Here is a 20,611-nt window from a genome sequence, read left to right as displayed (position 1 = left end):
TCAAGCGGATAAGCGCGTTCAAGCAGAAGCCATAGTCTTACCGCAACTTACTAACATGCTTCCAAGCTATTATATTCATAGATAGCAATCATTGGCAAAAGGTTACACACCTAAAGTTAGCAGATCCTAATTGCAACACCCCCGCTCAAATAAACCTTCTATTAGCAGCGATCTTATATCGCAAATTATGTTGAAAAATTTGCAAAAATACTTCTGGCAAAAAATTCCATTTTCGGATGGGTCGTAAGTGGACTAGTTGCGGAACCAATCACAACAATGACAACTCAAGTTGAGGAAATCTCAAGCGTGGACCTCAATTCACAATTCAGAAAATTTTGGGAGTTAGAAGAACTCCTCCCCATTTCAATTACAACACCAGAAGAAAATGGTCGGTGTGTCGTACGACTACCACTAAAATAACAATTTCCAGACACACTCGCCCTAGGTCACTCTCGCACCTCTGCAATACAGCAGTTTCTAAGTATGGAAAAACCCTATTGGAAAAGGTGATCTCAAACAATATTATGATAGTGTGTTAGAAGAATACCTCCATTTAGACCACATGGAAGAAGTAAGCCCATGCGAAAAAATTATAAAAGACAAATATTACTCATTCTATATACCACATCATGCAGTAGTAAAGCCTGAGAATAAAACAACCAAAGTTAGATTAATTTTTAATGCCTCAAGATCCACCAGCTCGTAGAATTTTTTAAATGATATTCTATTTACGGGAACCACACTCCAACCAGATTTAATGCTCCTCATATCCCAATTTATATACAAATACGTATTCAATGGGAATGTCGAAAAAATGTATCTTCAAATAGTCGTACATAAAGATGATCAAGATTTTCAGCGCGTTATTTTCCGAAAATCTGCCAATAGTCCACCACGCGTCTTTAAATTGAAAACAGTTACCTTTGGCATAAACTTTGCCCAATAAGTATCTAGCCATTCGTACACTACACGCACTGGCAGAAGACACAAAGTCAGAATTTCCTCTGGCAACACAAGTCTTAAAAACACAAACATATGTATGTAGACGATATCGATATCGAGACGATATACGAGTCCATATCACAAGTGATAAAGGTCCTTAACACCGCAGGGTTTCTCCTAAAAAATATCACAGCTAATCACCAAAATATCTTAAAAATATACCAAACGACAATTTGTTGGATACTAATTTCCTTATATTCGAAAAGGAAAGTACAACAAAAACACCGGGCATCCAATAGAATGCGATATTGGACAATAACATACACGACAGAGTTCATATCCGCATTATCCGCCATAACAAAGAGACAAATTTTATCACCAATGGCAAAACTTTTCGACCCCGCAGGATGACTTTCGCCAAGTACGATACGAGCGAAAATCCTGATTCAATAATTATAGCTAGACGGAACAGACTGGGACAAACAAGTGAAACCTGTTCGCTTAGAAAAGTGGTCCCAGTTTGCTAGTGATCTGAAATACATCTCGCAGATACAAATTCTGCGGTGGGTAAACTATTCCCTCGAATACAAATTGCAACTACACGGCTTCTGCGATGCCTCTGAAAAGACATATTGTCCCACTATCTATGTGCGCATACAAAGCGATACCGCAACTACAAGCCACCTACTAGTGCCAAAAGCAAAATGTTGCGCCTCTAAAAACACTAAGTCTCCCACGACTTGAACTCTGTGGCGCTCTGCTACTAGCTTCCATGGTGCAGACCCATTTAAACATGGCGAAATACAAATTATATCTATGGTCCGATTCCACCACACGCGTGGAAAATCTATATTTCTAATCGAACGTCGCAAATACTTGACCTAGTAGGATCAGCCACTTGGCAACACCTAGCCAGTGCCGACAGCCCTGCTGATCTAGGTGCAAGAGGATGCAAACCTCTGCTTCTCGCCACCTCCACTCTCTGGTGGAATGGCCCCCGATGGTTAACAGAATCTCCCGATTCTTGGCCACAATCGCCAATGCGCAACATAATTGATCCAGAAAATCGAAAAATCGACACCTATCACACATTATTGGATGATAATGACATTCTTGAACGATTTTCATCGTTCCTCCGAGCCCTCAGAGTAGTCGCCTATATGCTCAAATTCTTAGAGCGGCTTAAACTTAAAGTTAAAGGAGCAACTTACCTCCATTGTGATGCATTGACGCACCAGACTTACAAAAAGCAAAGGTTCAGCCGGGTTTTAAACCCATTTCTAGACACGAAAGGTCTGCTTCGTGCGAATGGTCGGCTTGCTAATTCAAGTCAACCATATAATGACCGCCACCGTATAATTATACCAGAGAGGTGTCCATTTTCCATCTTATTTATCAGATATATCCACATCCTAATGCTTCACGCTGAACATCGCCTCATGCAACATATACTCCGCCAAGAGGTGTACATTCCACGACTTAAGCCCCAAATCAAGAAGTTCATTTTCATGTGCATGGTCTGTACTATGCATAAGCAGAAAATGCGATCGCAGATTATGGCAGCACTTCCACCTGAACTCTGCAATTTTGTCCTCCCTTTCATCACTACAGGTATCGATTTACAGGGCCTTTTCTGATAAAGGCACACATGCTAAAGTCTCCTAACCTCATGAAAGGCTATGTGGCTGTTTTTGTCTGTTTCACGACAAAGGCAGTACACCTTGAGCTTTGTACGATGCGAATCTGACGGTGGAGGCTTTTCTCGCGGCATTTGCACGCTTCGTCGGACGACGAGGCTTTCCATCATAATTCAAATCTCATTTTAAAAAGATAGCTGGCAACCACAAAATTAATTCTGAAGAATTCACAACACTGTTAACTAGAATTGAAGCCGTTCTTAGCTCACTGCCTCTCGCTGCACTCTCGCAAGTTCCCTCCGACTTTACTGCCCTCACGACAGGATATTTTCCTAAAGGAGCGCCCATCCTGGCCACACCTGAGCCAAGCGTGGAATCGCTCTACTCATTAAACCGTTGGGAAAGTATTAAAATTCTCCATCATAGTTTCAATTACCGATGGAAAGATGATTATTTAAAGGACCTCCACAGAAGGTACCGATGGAAAACAACAGAAAAGGCGCCTAAACTTGGAGATTATGTCTTAATCAGATACTATTGTCTCCTCCCTGCCGAAGACGGCTTGGCCGCAGAGAGCCGCTCTACTATGGCTCCGATGATCATATTCGCTTAGTCGATCTCCTTACACCAACGGGAACACTAACCAGGCCGCTTGTTAAGCTATGCTATTTGCCAACCACCGATAAAACCGAAAAGTATACCGAAAATAACGTAACCGTAACTAATAAACAAAGAAACAAAAAATAAATAATAACAAAATCCTCCACTATCAATAAGTAACAACAAAAAACAAGAAAAGGGAGTCGATACACATGACGACTCACTGCTGTCACATTACGTGGCACCAATGCCCATATGAATATATATATATGTTAACTAAAATAACATCTTTTAACAGATACATATTGATGCCGAGATGCCAACTGCCCCCAAGTCCACAGTACGTTCGGCCGTTACTGTTCTGCGCTCGAAGGCTACACCAGTAGCAGCGCCGCGAACAACCATAGCCACTGCAGCTCCCCGAGCAGTTTCAAAGGCTCCGAATAATGACACGCATTCACAACTCCAATGCGCATATTTAAGGGGATGACCCCTCAGCAACGCCAGCAGGTCGCTCAGGCACATGGCCATTGCTTAAATTGTCTGGCGCCCACCCATCTTACGCAGGAGTGCGCAACGTGCTATCAATGCCAGATATGCATGTGGCACCATCATACGCTACTACGCCGCATCGCCGCACTCGACGGCGGGCGTCATGATGCGCCTTGCAATCGTAATGCCATCAGAGACCCCCGTGCAGGCCGGCATACCCTACGGAGGACTCACGTTCCTGGCGTCACCGCAATCCGTAATGATAAAACTACACAAGTGTGCACCAACCACAATCACTCCATCTGATTCAGCACCAACGAGAATAAAGAAGGACCGATGAACAGATCCAGTGCAGTTCGTTCTACGACACTAGCATCGATCGGTCCTACGTTTTCGCGTCCCGCTTCTATCCTCCGCCATCTTTTGCGAAACCCACCGAGTGTTTAAATAGTTTAATTTACCTTAAAATCCGTGTGCTATATTATCAATAGGTTAAATAAAACCTCTATTTGTATAAATATCCACACGGACGGATAAACCCCTTTTTTCGCTAATTTTATTCAACATTGTCAGTTTTATTATATTTCTTTGTTTGTTCACTGTCTGACTAGCTTTCGAAAATAAACGTTAGGATGGAATGGATGTAGCAAACATTTTTAAGTTTTTGAAAGCTAGTTTATATAATTTAGAAAATTGTGTTTTTAATTCGTTCCATATTTCCAGTGGATTTTCTGCTAGACTTCCAACTGGAGTGTGCAAATGTATGAATAGCTCTTCTAACATATCTAGCAAATTGTTTTTGTTTAGTTTCCAATATTTTTGGACTAACTTATGAAGATCAGTCGAAATACTAAAGGAGTTTTCAGTTTTATCAAAACTATCGGAAGAGTCCTTGTCCTTCGCCCATCGTGAGCAATATTTTTAACCCTCATAATAGTTCTTGCTTACCAATTATAAATTCTATTGCCATTGAGGGTAGTCAAATTTTTTTGTGGGCGAAAATAACCATTTGCAAAAATGGCGTCGACCAAGCAAGTACGAACTATGTATATAAGTAATGGTAGAATTAGAGGTGCATAACCATATCCATATAAAACAGCTGATTGAATCAAATTTACGGGGAACAATGTTTCCAATTAGAGGTGCGTTACCATAACAACATGCCCATAACCATAACCATAGATATCAATTGAATTTTGATTTTCGCTGTAACCATATAAAGCTCGGATTGTTTAACGTAATGCGATTTTTAAACAGCAATCAAATAATAATCTATTAATTTAAATGGATGATATTAAATGAATAGAATGTGTGCGGAATTCGCCATGCCTACATATATGACAAGAGTCATGTCGACTTCAAAAATCAAGAGACAAAAATGCGCTCTTGGAAGGAAGTCGCCGATAATTTGGAAGTTGATGGTGAGTTCAATATACTTGTAAATATTATAATATTTAATATACAATATGTTTGGACATTATAAACAGAAAGTGTTGTTATGAAGCGTTGGGGCAACTTGAGAGAACGCTTCTCAAAAGAAATTAGAATCTCACAAAATGCTTCAGGAAGTGGCGCATTCATAGGAAGGCAGTGGGCGCTATTTGAAAGTTTGCAATTTTTTAGAAGTCACATTATTCCTCGTCCGTAAGTAAAACGCATTATTACCATATCCATGTAAATAATGAGAACATTAATATTAACAGAATGCGACAAAGTGCGCCAATATTGAAACGCAGCGACGAGAACTATGACTTTATAAACATTTCGTCCGAATCTATATCACAAGATCTCTCGCCATCACCTCCAATTTCCCCTGGGCAGTTAATTCCGTCCGACCAATCAACAATAATTCTGTCCGATCAAACAACAGCAATTCCGTCCGATCAGTCAATTCCGTCTAGTCAGCCATCAGCAAATCCGTCATTAACATCGCGACCACGAAAGCGAAGAGGCAGACAGCTTGACGAGGTGGACACTGCCATCCTCGGAACAGTGAAAACTTTCCAGGAGGTATGTGAACTAAGAGCGCGTCGGGAAGAGTTTGAGGCGGAGATAGGCGGTTTTGGGCGAATGATAGGGTTAGTTCGTAAACGCAGTAACTTGGTTGCACTGCATATTTGCAGGGGCAACGCGTTCGTCAAAAAAACCTGCGGCAATACTGCTCTTCGTCAAAAGTTTTTTAATGCATGCAGTTGGCAGCACTTCGGCAAATTGTCGCAGACATTGCAGTAATTTTTTTGAAACTGCGTAGAACCAAAGGCGAAATGGAAGAGTGAGTAAAATGATTTCTAATTCTACATATGTCTTTAATTATTATATGATTATATAATAATAATAGGCCTTATCTACATTTAGATCCCACGAATTTCCAGCAAATTATATAAAAATTTTAATACGAACAAGGCTGGACATGGAGTCGGAGTTCCAGGAAGGAAGGAAAAAAAAATCATTCCTGTGGGGGAGAATTCTTGAAATAATTAAAGAAAAAGTTCCAGAATTTAATTTATCACGGGATCAGATTTCCCGTAAATTTGTGACTCTCTTCTGCACATATAAAAGAATTAAAAAGCGAAATAGCTTAACAGGGCGTGCTGCAAGTGCTTGGGAGTTTTTTGAAGAATTTGACGATGTGTATGGAACCAGACATTCCATTAGTACGCCACCTGAGAATTTGCATTCGTCTTTGTCACTGCCAAGTACAAGGAATGCTTCCAATGTAATGGAAGATATTGAGGTTTCGAATGACTCTCCAGGAACCTCGAACAACACAACATCGACCAATCTCGGCAGAAGGCGTAGGACAACCAGTGCCAATGAGTCTCTGGAATTCCTTGAGGAAGAAGCTAAAAATGAAAACGGAAAGGCACGTTCAGATTATAGAGCTTGAACGGGAAAAGATGCAAATAGAGCGCGAGATAATACAAACCATGGCTAGCCTTAGAGATATGCTTCAAAAGTTTTTAGATAAGATGATAGTATTTAGTCTTAAATATGAATATGGCTGTAAAACAGAGTAATTGGAGTTTTTTTTTAATTTAACTTACGAATAATTTTAAGTTGTTAATTAGTACACAAATAAAACACAATGGATTCCACTCATAAGTATTTTACTTATATTTATTTAAGAACAAAACAACGTTGTCAAATTGCGCCTTATAGCAATTCCATCTAAATCGTCATTTTCTTGAGGTGCCATGGAAGTACTAAGGTGATTTTCATTTTCTTCATTTATGACGTTATTATTTTCTGGTAATCCAACAAGATATTTCGAAGGGTTTCCTCTATTTATAATAAAGTTGTGCAATATTGTACAGGCAAATATTACCATTGATGCTTTTTTGACTGACCTCAAGTTTATATAATTTAGTATTTAAAACTTTTGTTTCAAAATTCCATACGACTGCTCGATAAAAACACGAGTTGAGCTTAAGCAGTAATTAAAGTTTCTTTCTTCCGATCTTAAATGCCCATTATCTCTGTAAGGTGTGAGCAGGAATTTTGATAAAGGATAGGCAGAATCTCCTAAAATGACTGCATTTTCAGCAAGTTCCACTTCACCGGAAATAATTCCTTTATAAATAGGGCTAGTTTTCCATACATGAGTATCATGGCAACTGCCTGGACATCCAATAAATACATCCAGAAAGCGAAATTTACTGTCACATATGGCCTAAACATAAGAGTTAGCAGAAATTTTGTGTTGATAAAACTGAAGCTTAAATACACAAACCTGCAAAATAATGAAAAAGGATTGCATCGGCTCCTTTCGAAATGTTCCATTACTTGCCTTTGTTTAACAGCAGAAGGCCATGTTATTTCATTTTTTAATGAAGAAACCATTTTAATAAGATTAAAAAATATTTTATGCGTGGTTCCCTTCGCAACACCAAACCGGTCACTAAGCTCGCGAAACGTGACGTTGCTGTTACCCAATTTCCACAGCGTTACATAAAGGCACATTTCAAGGGAATGCCCCAACCGGCCGCGCAATGACCTGGTCCAATATGGTTGGATAGAGTTTCGCAATATCTAAAACACAAAGTAGCACATTACATACATATCAAATTCAACAACTAAAAGTTAAGCTTACCATAAAAGTTGATCGCGCCATCCGAAAATGCGATTGAAATACATCCTCTGGATAGTTTTTTATTATATTCAGGTAATTGCTCACTTTTGGTACGGACCGCCTTTTCTTTTTTAAATCACTTTTTAGTAAAAGATTTCTTCTCTTTACTTGTTTAATCCTTTTTTTATTGTGATTCAATAAAATATTCTCACTCTGAAAGTGTAAACACAATGGCTACAACAGACTGCAAACTACATCTGTCAAATATTAAAATACACACGTTCTTATGGGCAGTGTTATTTTGACAGCTGCACGACTACACGACTGCAGGCCGACAGTTGTCGTTCTCGCTAACTTCAATTTGCTCCTATTTTTGCCAACGACAGTAGGACGACAGTAGGACGACAGTAGAGTTGACAGTAGAATGGAAGATAGAAAGAGGAGGTAGAGTGGTGATGCCACTAATATGTAAAATGTAAAATTATTCACAGCTCTAACAAGCTTGAAGTTATTTTACAAATAAAAGCATGAAATAGCTATATTATAGCTCTATTATATCATTTGTAATATCAAGTGATAATTTAAAGCAAAAATATTTACCTATTTACTTATTTTTTGCATAAAAAATTTCACTTTGAACAAAATATTTAAATTTCATTGAAGTGAAAGGTATTAGTATGGCCACAACGAAATTGTGTACATGCAAAATGGACAACTGCGTTGTTTTGTGTACATGCCGGCCATTGTGTTTTTGAAATTTGAGCGATTAGTCTACTTGCGGTAAGTATTATTTTAATTGTATAATATTTTTACATTTATTGTATGTAATTAGGTTTAGAAAATATATTTCAGATTTCAGCATGGATTTGGATGAAGTGTTAATAGAGGAAGTGCGCAATTGCCCCCTTATTTTTGATGTCTCGCACAGAGACTATAAAAATTTAAGAAAAAAAGAAATGACATGGAAACAAATTTCAACAAACACAAGGTTGAGCGGTAAGGCAAATTATAAATGAAATATATAAAATTCTAATATTAATTTCATATCCAGAAACAGAATGCAAAAAGAGATGGAAGAGTCTCCGAGACTCTTACAAGCGATGTAAACGCATGGAGCAAGTCGCTTCCGGGAGTGGCCAACAAACTCCTCGGAGAAAATGGCGTTATCTGGAAGCAATGTCATTTATGGAAAAAATTCCAAATTCAAGGCGGTAAGTAAATATCCTTACGTAACGAAAATTATTTTTTTAATAATGTTTTTTACAGTACTATTAGCAGCATAAGCGAAGATTTCGAAAGTGTCCAAGACAATATAATTATAGAGCATCTTCGGATGGACGTGGACAAAAGGTATATTTTATTTCTTTGTTTTGTTTTGAAAAATTTATTCATTAGTTTCCAATTCATTTTCGCAGAAAAAGAACGGGGATGCGTTCGCAAAATTCCTTGAAACGGCAGGCGCGAGCATATGCACAATGATTAACGAATCACGATCGCGTAAAACCAATTCAACCGCACAACATTTTGCATCCTTGGCTACAAAAATTTCGGAAGCCGGTCTTCCGCCAGAAATGGTGACAAATATCGAGGCAAAAGTGTAAGCACTAGTGTTTGAGGAAATCAGCAATTTCTATTTGGGGTATTTGGGGTAGATTAATTGAAAATGTGATATATAGACTGATGATAGACTGAAAATATTTTTAGTTCAATTTATGTAGAAAATTTTTTTTTTAAGTATCTAGTATTTTAAAAATACAAGCGCATCCATTGTTTCATCGTTTAAACTAGATCTGATTTTAGTGCAAATGCGGCCAGACACTGAAAAACAACGCTCGCATTCGACACTAGTTGGTGGTATTGTCTTTAAAAAATTACAAGCAACCTCCAGATTGCTGCCAAGCCCGCCACCCCCAAGAAGTAAATTTATTTCCTTTGGTACCGCTTCCTCTACTGATAATGAGACATCTCTTTTTAAAACGCGAGATTCTTTGACAGTTTCTTGCAACCTTTGCTTCAACGTTTTTTCCTTTTCATTTTCGATTATTTTTAAATCAATATCGCGATTCTCAACATCATTAGTATTGTACTTCTTGACAATTTCTACAATAGTGTTTGTCATTTCTTCTAAATTCGGTTCATTTGTGGTACTTACAAAATTTCCCGTTATTAATAGTTTCAATATATTCGTGTATATTGTGCGCCTTTCAGAAACGCGTTTTTTAATTGATTCAAAAAGATTGAAAGCTATTGATAAGTCCACATTTTTAACTTCGTCCAGCATAAAATGTATCACTGCATCAACAGAAGAGAGGTTCATGTCACGGCGACACAAAGCTTCTATAGCTAACTCTGCCGGCTTTAAAACTTTAATAATGCTTTTAATAATATTAAATTCAAAATCTTTCAAGCAATCTGCCTTAAGGTCGACCATCGCTTTTTTCAAGCAAGACTCCAGCATATGAAACCGTTCGATCATTTTTAGTAAACTGTTCCACCGAGTCTGACAATCTAGGATGAGCTGCAACTCTTTGTTGAACTCCATTTTCACATATTTTTGTAAAATTTCATTCTTTTTGGGAGATTTTCGAAATGACCGTACAACGCTCCGAATTTTGTCTATAATTTTTTTGATATCAAATTCGTCTGTAAGTTCTCCACGTTCTTCATTATCAGCTAACTAAAAATACCATAAAAATTAGATTTTCATATTTAAAAAATAAATAAATATGTCTACCTGTATGCAATCAGTTTGATCTCTCGTATCTTCTTCGGAATCATCATCTTCACATATAGAAATTTCATTTGGCTCAATTCTTATTTGTCTTTTGTACATCACATCAAGGATACCGAGCTGTATTCCATGTGCCAGGCACAGCTGTTGATGTGGACCTATGCGTTTGCCAATTTTCAACATAGTTGAGGCACCATCAGTGATAATAGAAATAATATCAGTTGCTAAACTCAAGTCATAATCTACCAAACGAGATTCAATCATATCAATGCAGTTTTCAGAAGTTGCGGCACCTTTTATTCGGACGAGTCCCAAGTTCCATATGTTTTTTTGACCATGCAGTATTAAATTCAAGTAGCGTTTATTGGCCACAGAAGTCCATTCGTCGAATGAAATGCTAAATCTATTATTTTTCACTTTCAAATCGATTATTTCTTTTTTCACTCTTTCGTGACATTCTTCAAAATATTCCATTACATATTTTCTGATTGTGGTGTCAGATTTGGGAACTTTAAATTTTCTGGCTTCCATACCTTTTCTGATTTGTTTTGATTGCGCAATGGTTGAAAATGCTAATCCATCCACAGCTACCAAACTGGCCATAATAGCACGAATATTTTCTTCATTTTTTGGTGAAAAATGTGAAGTAATTTTTGCCACTTTCTTGGGAACAGCAATTGTAGGAGTTGCTTCGCGGCACAACTTTATGCCATGAACCTAAAATTATCAATTTCTCTATAATCTTATTTTCATTGCGGATTTATAATTTTTACCTTTAAATGTTCGTGTAATCCTTTTGTTGAACCACCCTTTGTTTTGAGGACTGCATTACATTTTATGCACTTGGCTTCCTCTGAACTTGTTGATATTAGAAAATAAAACCATGTTGACGATTTGTCGTCTCCTTTTTTTGTGTGCTTTATAAATGATGCTAAGTGAATGAAAAATTGTTATTTTAACAATTATAATTAAAATATTTAGTACTTACATTCCATTTTTACAATTTATACAATAAGCACAAGTGTAAGTTTGTAAAATGCAGTGCGGTTGATCGTATGCTTGGCACATGCTACAGCTTGCCAATTAACAGCTGATCAAACCAGTGCTGTAACTTTGATCAAACAGTGTTGTAAAGTACTAAATTCTTACTAATTGTTTTTTGGCAATGTTCATCTATTGTAAATACAACTTTGCTTATGAAAAAATAATAATTAATAGTGTTTAAAAAAAGGACAAAAATCCCGAATATCCCGGGAAATTAATTTTAAATCCCGGGAGGAGTTTTAAGTCCGGGATCCCGGGATTTCGGGAGCCCGGGAGCCCGGGAGTGGGAGCTCTAATGTGAACTAATCCCTCAATTATGAGAAGAGTTTTTTAAACTTTTATTATATATTACTTTTTGTTCTTTTAATCAGAACGGTTGAATTTTTGAACCTGAAGTACAAAGGATATAATCCATATAACTTTCTATATAATAATTATTTGTGTTTATTTAATTAATTTTTTGTTGTCGTTGTTATTGTTAATCAATATGTATGAAATACACGTAAATTTACATCTTCAACATTTTTTTTTTGAATTTAATATGTATGTTTATAAGTGTTTTATTCTGTATGGTTTTGAAAAGGTACTGCACCATTGTTCATAAAATAATTGGTGAGGTGTTCTCTGTGGTTATACGCACTGTTTCGACCCCTGCGTCTAAAAGTTTGTGCTGACCGCAATGGTCCCCCACAAGATCTTAATTCGTTTCTCGTATTTACACAACTTTTTATAATTATAATACATGGATCCTGAATTTGGAGGGCATTTTATCGCATTGTTTTTTCCGTCGATCGCACCTACACAGTTTGGCATGTTCCACATTTGCGCAAAGTCGGTCGTGATGTCTTTATACTGTTGTTGCGTGGATTCACTCAGATAAATTGGTGAAAGCATTTCCCAAATGGCCTCAGATGTCTCCAGCACTATGTTTCTCACCGTGGTATTTCCGATTTTGTAGCTCCATGCTAATTTTTTGAAAGGAGTTCCGTATGCTAAGTACCTAACAATCACCTTAATAAATATAACAAATGGAGTAATAATCAAATAAACTTACAGAAGTGTGAGGGACAAACGCTCTTCGGCATGGATTTGTTCCTTGAATTTACACATTGAAGGTGCCATTAACTTCAAAAAAGTATAATACAACATTCTATTCAATCTTGTATGGGCAAACAGTTCTTGTTCATCCATATCTTTATCGTTTTAGAACCTATTAACATTAATAGGATGGACACGCCATCGCCCTGCTCGCTTGAATTGCTTTTTTTTAGCACATAATGCTGTAATATTAAGAAATAATTTATCAATTTCTTCGACACTGCTCATTTTATTTAGATTGTTTGGCACTTTTGAAATGAAAACAAAAATTCCGAATGAAAGATCAGCTGATTATGGTCATGGCACCAATAATCGAATGTTATTTTATCTGTCAGCGATTTCAATTTATTTTTTATGATACATTGGTTTGTATTTTAGGTGACGATATATATATTATTATATTTAAAATATGAGTTTTGGATATAAAGTGGTTATATTTTACGGTTATCATGCACTCATATTGAAACAAAATTTGAGTTTTCGTACTGTACTGTAACCTTACACTTTATTACGTAACATTATTATATAATATTGTTATATAATATTACTAATACATGTATATAGTATTACTTATTTGCTTAATAAATTTAAAAAAGAAAATATCCATATGCATGAATAGAGGAATTTTTGCGAAAAAGAGGAATTTCAGCGAATTGCCTTGTCATCACATGGCAGCGCTCCATTTCTTCGTAATTTTTGGTAAACAAATGAGGTTCAAACGAGTGTAAAATGTTTTAAATGTTTTAAAATAAAGATTTTTTAAATAAAAAACCTGCTAAAAGTGTAAAATGTGGATTTATTTAAAAGATTATAGTGTAATTTAATTAATTTGAAGAGAAAAATGTGAATGAAGTGGGTTTAACGTGGTGAAATAGCTTCTTGAAAAGTTCGAATTTTGCGAATTTTTGAACTTTAAGGTCGAATATCTCGTAAACTAAGCGTTTGCGGTACCTATAACTCTATATATTTTTTAATCAGGGGGACTTCCTCTTTCCAACGGTACCTTCAAATCGCGGCGCCAAAGAAATCGGAATTGTGCCGATTTGTTAACGGTAGGAATTTTGAATTGAGCATATTTACAAAGTTTGGCGACTTTTTAATTTTTTATTACCAATTTTTCGACTAAATTTTCTTTTAGGCTACATCAACAATGGCATCTCATGCTAAAGTAGCTGTTGATGATGTCGTAGCAGTTATTAAAAAGCATATCGACCATTTTACAGAGAGAAGTAATTTTCCAATTTCTTGGTATATAATATGGAAAACCATGAGCAATGAGTTGAAAAATAAATGGACACCATAAATGTATATGTGAATGTCATTAACAATAGGAGAAAGGTACTTGCTATTGCCTGTGATGAATTGGAAATTCCTTTTCATGAAGAGGTGAAAAATGTTTCACTTCACAAATCAACGTTCGAAGACTCAGTGACTGATCCCTTTAATGAGTCGTTTGAACTGCACGAGGAAAGTGCGGATTTAAACGAATTCAAAGTGCTCGTCACTGCAGCTGAATGGGTGAGCATACAAGGAGATGAAAAAACTTATAATGATGGACGTACTTATATTACTCTTCGTTCAGGTATCAGAGATCGTTAAAAATATTGCTCTTTAAACTATTAATGGCTTTTTCAAAATTCAATTATTTTTGTGACAATATTAATGCCGAATAATGTTTTGATTTTTTCATTTTCCAATCTAATGAAAATTTAAACTCACTTATGATCTATTAAATTATAAATGAAAAATTTGTTATTCCAATTTTTTCATTATTTTCAATGGAAAATAAGATTCTTAAAAGTAAAATCATTTCGATAATGAGAAATAGGGAAGCCACATTTAAATTGAACTTTGAGTGGAAACTCATTATTGGGGATTTTTCCTTAATATTAAAATCAATGAGTATAATATGAAATTTGCAAAAGCGAGTCCAATGCGTTACGTACCAGCAAACTTTAATTAAGATTCAGGAGACGATTTTAATGAACGCCAATTCTTGCCTTTTTCATTAATTAATAAGGCGATAATGAACATTTTCCTTTTTAATTAGCTACTATCAAAATAATAATAAATAATCTCTATCATTCATTGAAACAATTACATAATTGTGGAAAGTGATTTGTATCGCATTATTAATTGAATGAAAAATAAAAAGTAAAAATTTCCATCAATTATAATTATTGTCACAAATATGAAGAATTTTTGATTGTTCTATTATCTTCCATTAACCATTTATTTGAAAATAAAAAAAAAATGATTGTTAGACATTGTGACGATATATAATTAATTATTGGAATTATTTATTTCCTAACCTCCCTTAGGTACATGGACAGATGAATTTTTCGAGATCATTCAACGTCAAACTAATCTCCCATGCTGCCTCAATTTCGACAAGCACAAAATTTCACGATCGGGCAAAGCTACCCATTATGTGATCGTCACTGATCACTGTGCTAGCAAACAATGCAATAATCCTTTATATTGTTATCTGGATGAAGAACCCGAAGAAGGAGATTTTTTTATGACTATTAGGATTATTGAAGGTAAAATTATTATTTGTAGGTAAAAAATAATCCTTGAATTTTCATTGTAGACCTCCTTGTATGCTCATCCATTCAGCTGCAGTGACGAGCACTTTGAATTCGTCTAAATCCGCACTTTCCTCATGCAGTTCAAACGACTCATTAACCTTCCTATACTCGCGTGTTGGTCTGTGAGACCGACGAAACACATTTTCGTAATTATTTTTATGCAGATAAATCCTAAGAAGTTGAGTTCCTTGCTAGCGGATTTGTGGTTAACTTCGTTTTAGTACACGCCGCGCGTACGGGCGAAACACATGTGTTGTAGCATTCATCACCAATCGCTCCACGAGACCGACGCGAGTATAGATGTAACTTTTTGTGTAAGTATTAACATAATTTATTTCGTGCATTTGTATATTTTTACGGACTTTGATTACTTTATAAAGTACATATAGTGAAATATATGTATGTATGTTGCTCTATATTATATTTTGACCAATTTTATCATTCTTTTTTATGTTTTAATTCATATCAAAATGGACGATGATCAAATCAGATTGCTGCTGGAAGAATTGAGTTCTAGCTCAAGCTATGAAGACGAAAATGACAGTGAGGTGGAAGATAACGTGGAGGTACAAGAAGAGACATACGATACCGAGCAAGACGATGACAATGATGAGATATCTGAGGAAGAACATAATGAACGATCCCATGATTTTTACTTAGGAAAAGATGGACAGACAAGGTGGAATAAATCTCCTGCCTCAAATCCAACAAGGCGAGGTGCTAGAAACATAGTTACTCAACTTCCAGGCGCTAGAGGAGAAGCTAGAAATTTGAAGGAACCAGCTGAGCTGTGGCGGCTTTTTTTTCGGAGGGCACTATCAACCTGATAGTAAAGTACACTAATGAACAAATTAATCTTATGAAGCTTAATTTCACAAGAGAGAGAAACTGCGCCGATACAGACAATATTGAAATTGAAGCTTTTTTAGGCCTTTTACTGTTTGCTGGAGTCAGAAGGAACGCTCGTGTAAATGCCAAAGATTTTTTCAGAACTGACGGGTCATCCCCGGAGATATTTCGATTGACTATGGGATTATTAAGGAAGGGCTAAGTGTAAGTCCAATCATATAGAGTAAAGTCAGCCGGATGTTCGAAAATCCTGATATTAATTATTTAGGGGCTAGGCCAAGTTTTCGCTCAAATTTATCTATTTTAGGCACAAAGATACACTCTTATGCGTATTTTATTCTTCCTCTCTCTCTTATTTTCATTGGGATAACGCACATATTGAGCGATATATGCGGTACAAAGTCACCTGGAAGTTCGAAAATCTTTATATTAGGTATATGGGGGCTATGATACGATTCAATCCATTTTTGACATACAGACATTCAGTCATAAGAGAAGGATTGAGCGACATTTTCGATCAAAAGGGGCTTGAACAGTTTTAGCTGTATTTGAACAATTTTTTTTCACAAGGTGACACACACTAAAGGCATTATTCGTGGAAAGTTTAAATCCATTATATTAATTGCTTCTTCATTTGTGTACTGGGAAGTAAAAGAATCAAGTGAAATTTAAAATTGTGCTATGTGGGAAGTAGGTGTGTTAATTCTTCGATTATACTCATTTTCACAGGGTGACATAGGTTTTAAATTTTGTCGAAATCGGTCAGTCGGGTCCTGAAATATTGGATTTCTCCAAAAAGTGGGCGGTGCCAAACCCATCGTTTAATTTTTACCCCAACCCCTAAAAATTCTTGTTATACCAACCCGTCGGCAAAATTTTATGTTTCTGGAGCTTTTAGTACTTTTGAACAGAACCGTTATATAAGGAGTGAAGTGTAGTTCTTTTAGTATTTGTGCTGAGCGAATTTTGTTGTTGTAACTTTAGTGGTTTAAGAGATAAGTACATTAAACATATTAGGGGGCGGGCCCTGCCTACTTTTTAAAAATTTTTTATCCACAGGTGCCTCTTGCTACTGTGATCTTTTGTACCAATTTACAGCTTTATATCATAATTTATTGCTTAGTTATGGCACTTTATGTGTTTTCGGTTTGTGGGCGTGGCAGTGGTCCGACTACGTTCATCTACGAACTGGATTTTTTTATACTAAAGAACCTGTATACCAAGTTTCATCCAGATACATATCTCAATTTTTACTGACTGACAGTGTACCGGATTCAACTTTTCTCGTCATCCTGATTTATTTATATGTCTATGTATAAGTATATAACCCTCATACATATATCTCGATTAGTTTTAGGTGATACGTAATTATTCTTTTGCAGATGCGGTAGGCAGGATGTTTGTTCTTTCTTAAAAGTAAATTTTCCGATTACCAGTTCCTGGTAAGTATTCTTTTACAGATGTGAGAGACAGAATATTTTTTATTATTTCAATTGTAATTGTTCAATTCGGTTTGGTATCGTTTACAATCCCCAGAAATTTAGCTTTGGAGGACACAGATTTTTTGTACCACTGAGGTAAAGGTCTACATATGATCCAGCTTTCACCCCATCTCAATTGAATTGAAAATATTCCATTCAGCGCTACCAACCATTTGGACATCCAAATACGTAAATGAGATCCTGTTGAGTAAACCTTGACAGCAATAATCTTCAATTTGAGGCCTTCAAACACGTCGCTGATTTTAGCGACATTACCCGTCAAGAATTCCAAGGAGATTCGGTTTGTGCACTTGATGACCCTACAGTCCCCAATCATTTCTGAAGAGTTATGCGTCAGGTGGATTATCGAGCAACAACCCTAAGATTAAGTTCACTAATCTACACTAACTTCTTCTGTATAGTGTTTGGAATAGTGCAAAACTCTAAGCTATAGTTTTACTACAATTTACTAAGATATTTCATATATTGGGGGCGCAATTAAGTTTCCGCTTTTTGTCAATATTTGGCTCCAATAATTAGTGGTGATCGATTTTGATATATCCAAAACGTGACAAACATAATCTAGACATTTGAAAAAGAAACTGCAGTTCCCCTATATAGCAATAGTACATATGACCGATTTCACACCAAATAATCGTTATTTGTGGGAAGTGTTGATTTTCTTCTTTCAGTCAAATAAATTGGAAGCTGAAGCACACAGAAAACTGCCCAAAGTTTATGGAGGGGCTACCCCTAGTGAAACAACGTGCCGTGATTGGTTCGATATTAACAACAGTCCGTGTGAATGATGGCTATGAAAAAAGAGACATTACTCGATAACATTGGAAGTCAAAGACAAACTTTTGTTCCTTTTGACCTAAATACCAAGATACACAAAAAGTCTTTCTGCTGTCTCAATACAAGAAAAAGTTGATGGTTCCCGATGAGAAATACATTGAATTATTCACTTGCAATTATTTCCTTACAATAAAATTCCATTTTCATAAAAAAAAGCTTCGCGAATATTGATTTTTATGTGGATACATTGTTCGGCTCTTAATTTGTATACTCAAAAGTGAAACAATCGGATGGAATTTACAATAGCGTTGTATGGAAAGATGGGCGACATCCATCGTCTTATTTAAAAACCGTCTCCTATAAAACCGTGTTGTACCATCTCGAGTCATGTTTTTTGCGTATTTACTTAATTATTTAACGTGCTTTTAAGTACTGTGTAGTTTTAAGAGTACCGGTTTATTGGAAGTGAGCGAGGTTACCGTCCGATTTCATCCATTTGTATAAAGTCGATAGGGATACTTAAGGATTTATCATGAGCGAATTTGGTTATTGCATTTTCAACATTTTTAGCTCCTAAGTGACCCTTTCTATTACAATGCCCTGTGTCAAATCACAGTTGTATAGTGTTTAGTTATGGCACTTTAAAGGCACGGCAGTGAAACAGTAGCATGTGAATAAGGCCAACCCAACACCCCAATCGATGACGAAGTTATAGATGTTTCATTGCCCGACTAAGATGAGGTTCAAATAGCAATTACCCGCCTGAAGAATAACAACGTGATAAAGGCTGATGGATTACCGGCCGAGTTTTTCAAATACGGCGACGAAGAATTGACAAGCAAGATATGGTCAGATGAAAGCATACTCGAGCGTAATGTGTGAAAGACTGAAGCCCACTTTCAACAAACTGATTTGACCTTAACAGTGTGGCCTTAGACCTAAAAAATTTACTATCGACCAGATATTCACCAAGCACTAAGTCCTTGAAAAACCCGTTAAAGGAAGATCAGCGCACACCACTTCGTCATCGATTTTAAAACCGCCTTCGACACTACAAAAAGGAACTGCCTCTATACCGCTATGTCTGAATTTAGTATTCCCGCTAATACGGCTGTGTAAGCTGACGTTGAGTAGGACCAAAAGCTCCATCAGGATCGAGAAGGACATCTCCGAAAGGGTTGATACCAAGCGTAGGGACCTATCGTGCAAGTTCTTTAACCTTTCTGCTGAAAAAAATAATACGAGCTGCGGAGCTCAATAGAGAGGATACAATCTTCTTTAAGAGTGTACAATTGCTGGCCTACCCCGATGACATTAATATCGAATTGGTGCCAAAAGCGAAAAGAAGAAACGACTGGGGTGGTGTTACTAACTCGACTATTACCTCGTAGGCAGTGTCTACGCTAGTAAAGAAGAAGAAAGTCTGAGCAATGTTAAAGATTAATGTAACCAACGCAGGTCTCTTTCTATCACAATAAACACAGTATAGTCTACTTTCCAGCTGACTTTAAACTGTTTACGTTGATCAAAATGTGAAATGAAATTATACAGACAAGTTTTCTTAAAAGATTGGAGTCGCAAGTGAGGAAAGTTCTCTAACTGCAAATCACTTGGGAGTGGCCAGAAACAATTATTTTACATATGGCTTAAGCAGCTCACGACTTCTGGTCATAGATCAAGTCTTTTCTGGGTAGCCAAAAAACATCGGTTTGAACGCGTGCTAAAGTAAGAAGGCGAAACAGAAACAGAAGGTTGATGTCCTCGTTAGAATAAAGGCTGACATCACTGCCGTCAAAGAAATTCTATGGATGGGACAAGAACTGAGGTGAGTAAGTCCTTGTGACATTTACTACAATGACCATAAGGGCGCAAATTCGGTGTGAGATTCTCGATGGGAGAGAAACTCCGTCGCCGAATGCTGACATCGACCCCCTTGGATGAACGTTAAGTCAGAATCCGCATCAAAGCGAAGCTCTTAAACATATCGCTGATTTGCGCCCACGCCCTGTCGAAGAGAATGACGAGGTGATCAAAGATGAATTCTATCACCACTTGGAGCGCACCTATGACAGCTGCCCCTGCCATTAAGTCAAAATCATGCTTGGCGACTTTAACGACAGGGTGGTCAAAAAAGGTATCTTTGGCACAACAGTCGGTAAATTCAGCCCGAAAATATGTTTAGCTGTAGTACTAGATTCCAGCATAAGAAAATACCTTCAATCTACCTAGCTGTCTCCGGCTCGAAAGGCTACCAACCAGATCGATTATGTACGCTCCGA

The 20,611-nt window shown here is 36.7% G+C and overlaps 2 protein-coding genes and 3 long non-coding RNA genes across 7 annotated transcripts; 3 read left to right on the top strand and 2 right to left on the bottom strand.

Annotated features, from left to right (window-relative positions):
- Positions 1–2,137: 2,137 nt before the first annotated feature.
- Positions 2,138–6,773, top strand: LOC126765425 (uncharacterized). The gene is made up of 4 exons (XR_007668375.1): positions 2,138–5,092; positions 5,159–5,315; positions 5,375–5,943; positions 6,027–6,773. It is a non-coding gene; the product is annotated as an uncharacterized LOC126765425 (long non-coding RNA).
- LOC126765433 (uncharacterized) lies at positions 6,762–8,242 on the bottom strand. The gene is made up of 3 exons (XR_007668387.1): positions 7,762–8,242; positions 7,402–7,700; positions 6,762–7,341 (listed from the first exon to the last, which is right to left on the bottom strand). It is a non-coding gene; the product is annotated as an uncharacterized LOC126765433 (long non-coding RNA).
- Positions 8,243–8,367: 125 nt separating this feature from the next.
- On the top strand, positions 8,368–9,511 carry LOC126765362 (transcription factor Adf-1-like). Of its 3 annotated transcripts, none has more exons than XM_050483088.1 (5): positions 8,368–8,520; positions 8,579–8,736; positions 8,798–8,951; positions 9,007–9,090; positions 9,156–9,511. In XM_050483088.1, the coding sequence occupies exons 1-5, from the start codon at positions 8,441–8,443 to the stop codon at positions 9,217–9,219; spliced, it is 540 nt and encodes a 179-aa protein (XP_050339045.1). In that variant the 5' UTR covers positions 8,368–8,440; the 3' UTR covers positions 9,220–9,511. The 3 variants fall into 3 exon arrangements, with proteins under 3 accessions (XP_050339045.1, XP_050339044.1, XP_050339046.1); XM_050483087.1 differs by having other exon boundaries at positions 8,371–8,520; positions 8,792–8,951; XM_050483089.1 differs by having other exon boundaries at positions 8,373–8,520; positions 8,593–8,736; positions 8,792–8,951.
- Positions 9,479–12,863, bottom strand: LOC126765534 (uncharacterized). The gene is made up of 5 exons (XM_050483149.1): positions 12,570–12,863; positions 11,460–12,515; positions 11,245–11,402; positions 10,475–11,188; positions 9,479–10,417 (listed from the first exon to the last, which is right to left on the bottom strand). Exons 2-5 carry the CDS (start codon positions 11,464–11,466, stop codon positions 9,479–9,481), a joined length of 1,818 nt encoding a protein of 605 aa, XP_050339106.1. The 5' UTR covers positions 11,467–12,515; positions 12,570–12,863.
- A 2,076-nt stretch (positions 12,864–14,939) lies between these two features.
- Positions 14,940–18,507, top strand: LOC126765486 (uncharacterized). Its single transcript, XR_007668454.1, has 4 exons — positions 14,940–15,156; positions 15,207–15,518; positions 15,695–16,257; positions 17,436–18,507. It is a non-coding gene; the product is annotated as an uncharacterized LOC126765486 (long non-coding RNA).
- The last annotated feature ends 2,104 nt before the right edge of the window (positions 18,508–20,611 follow it).

Source organism: Bactrocera neohumeralis, unplaced genomic scaffold, assembly GCF_024586455.1.
Source record: "Bactrocera neohumeralis isolate Rockhampton unplaced genomic scaffold, APGP_CSIRO_Bneo_wtdbg2-racon-allhic-juicebox.fasta_v2 cluster10, whole genome shotgun sequence".
NCBI lineage: Eukaryota > Metazoa > Arthropoda > Insecta > Diptera > Tephritidae > Bactrocera > Bactrocera neohumeralis.
Note: the sequence above shows the minus strand (reverse complement) of the source record. Positions and strands in the feature narration are given on the sequence as shown.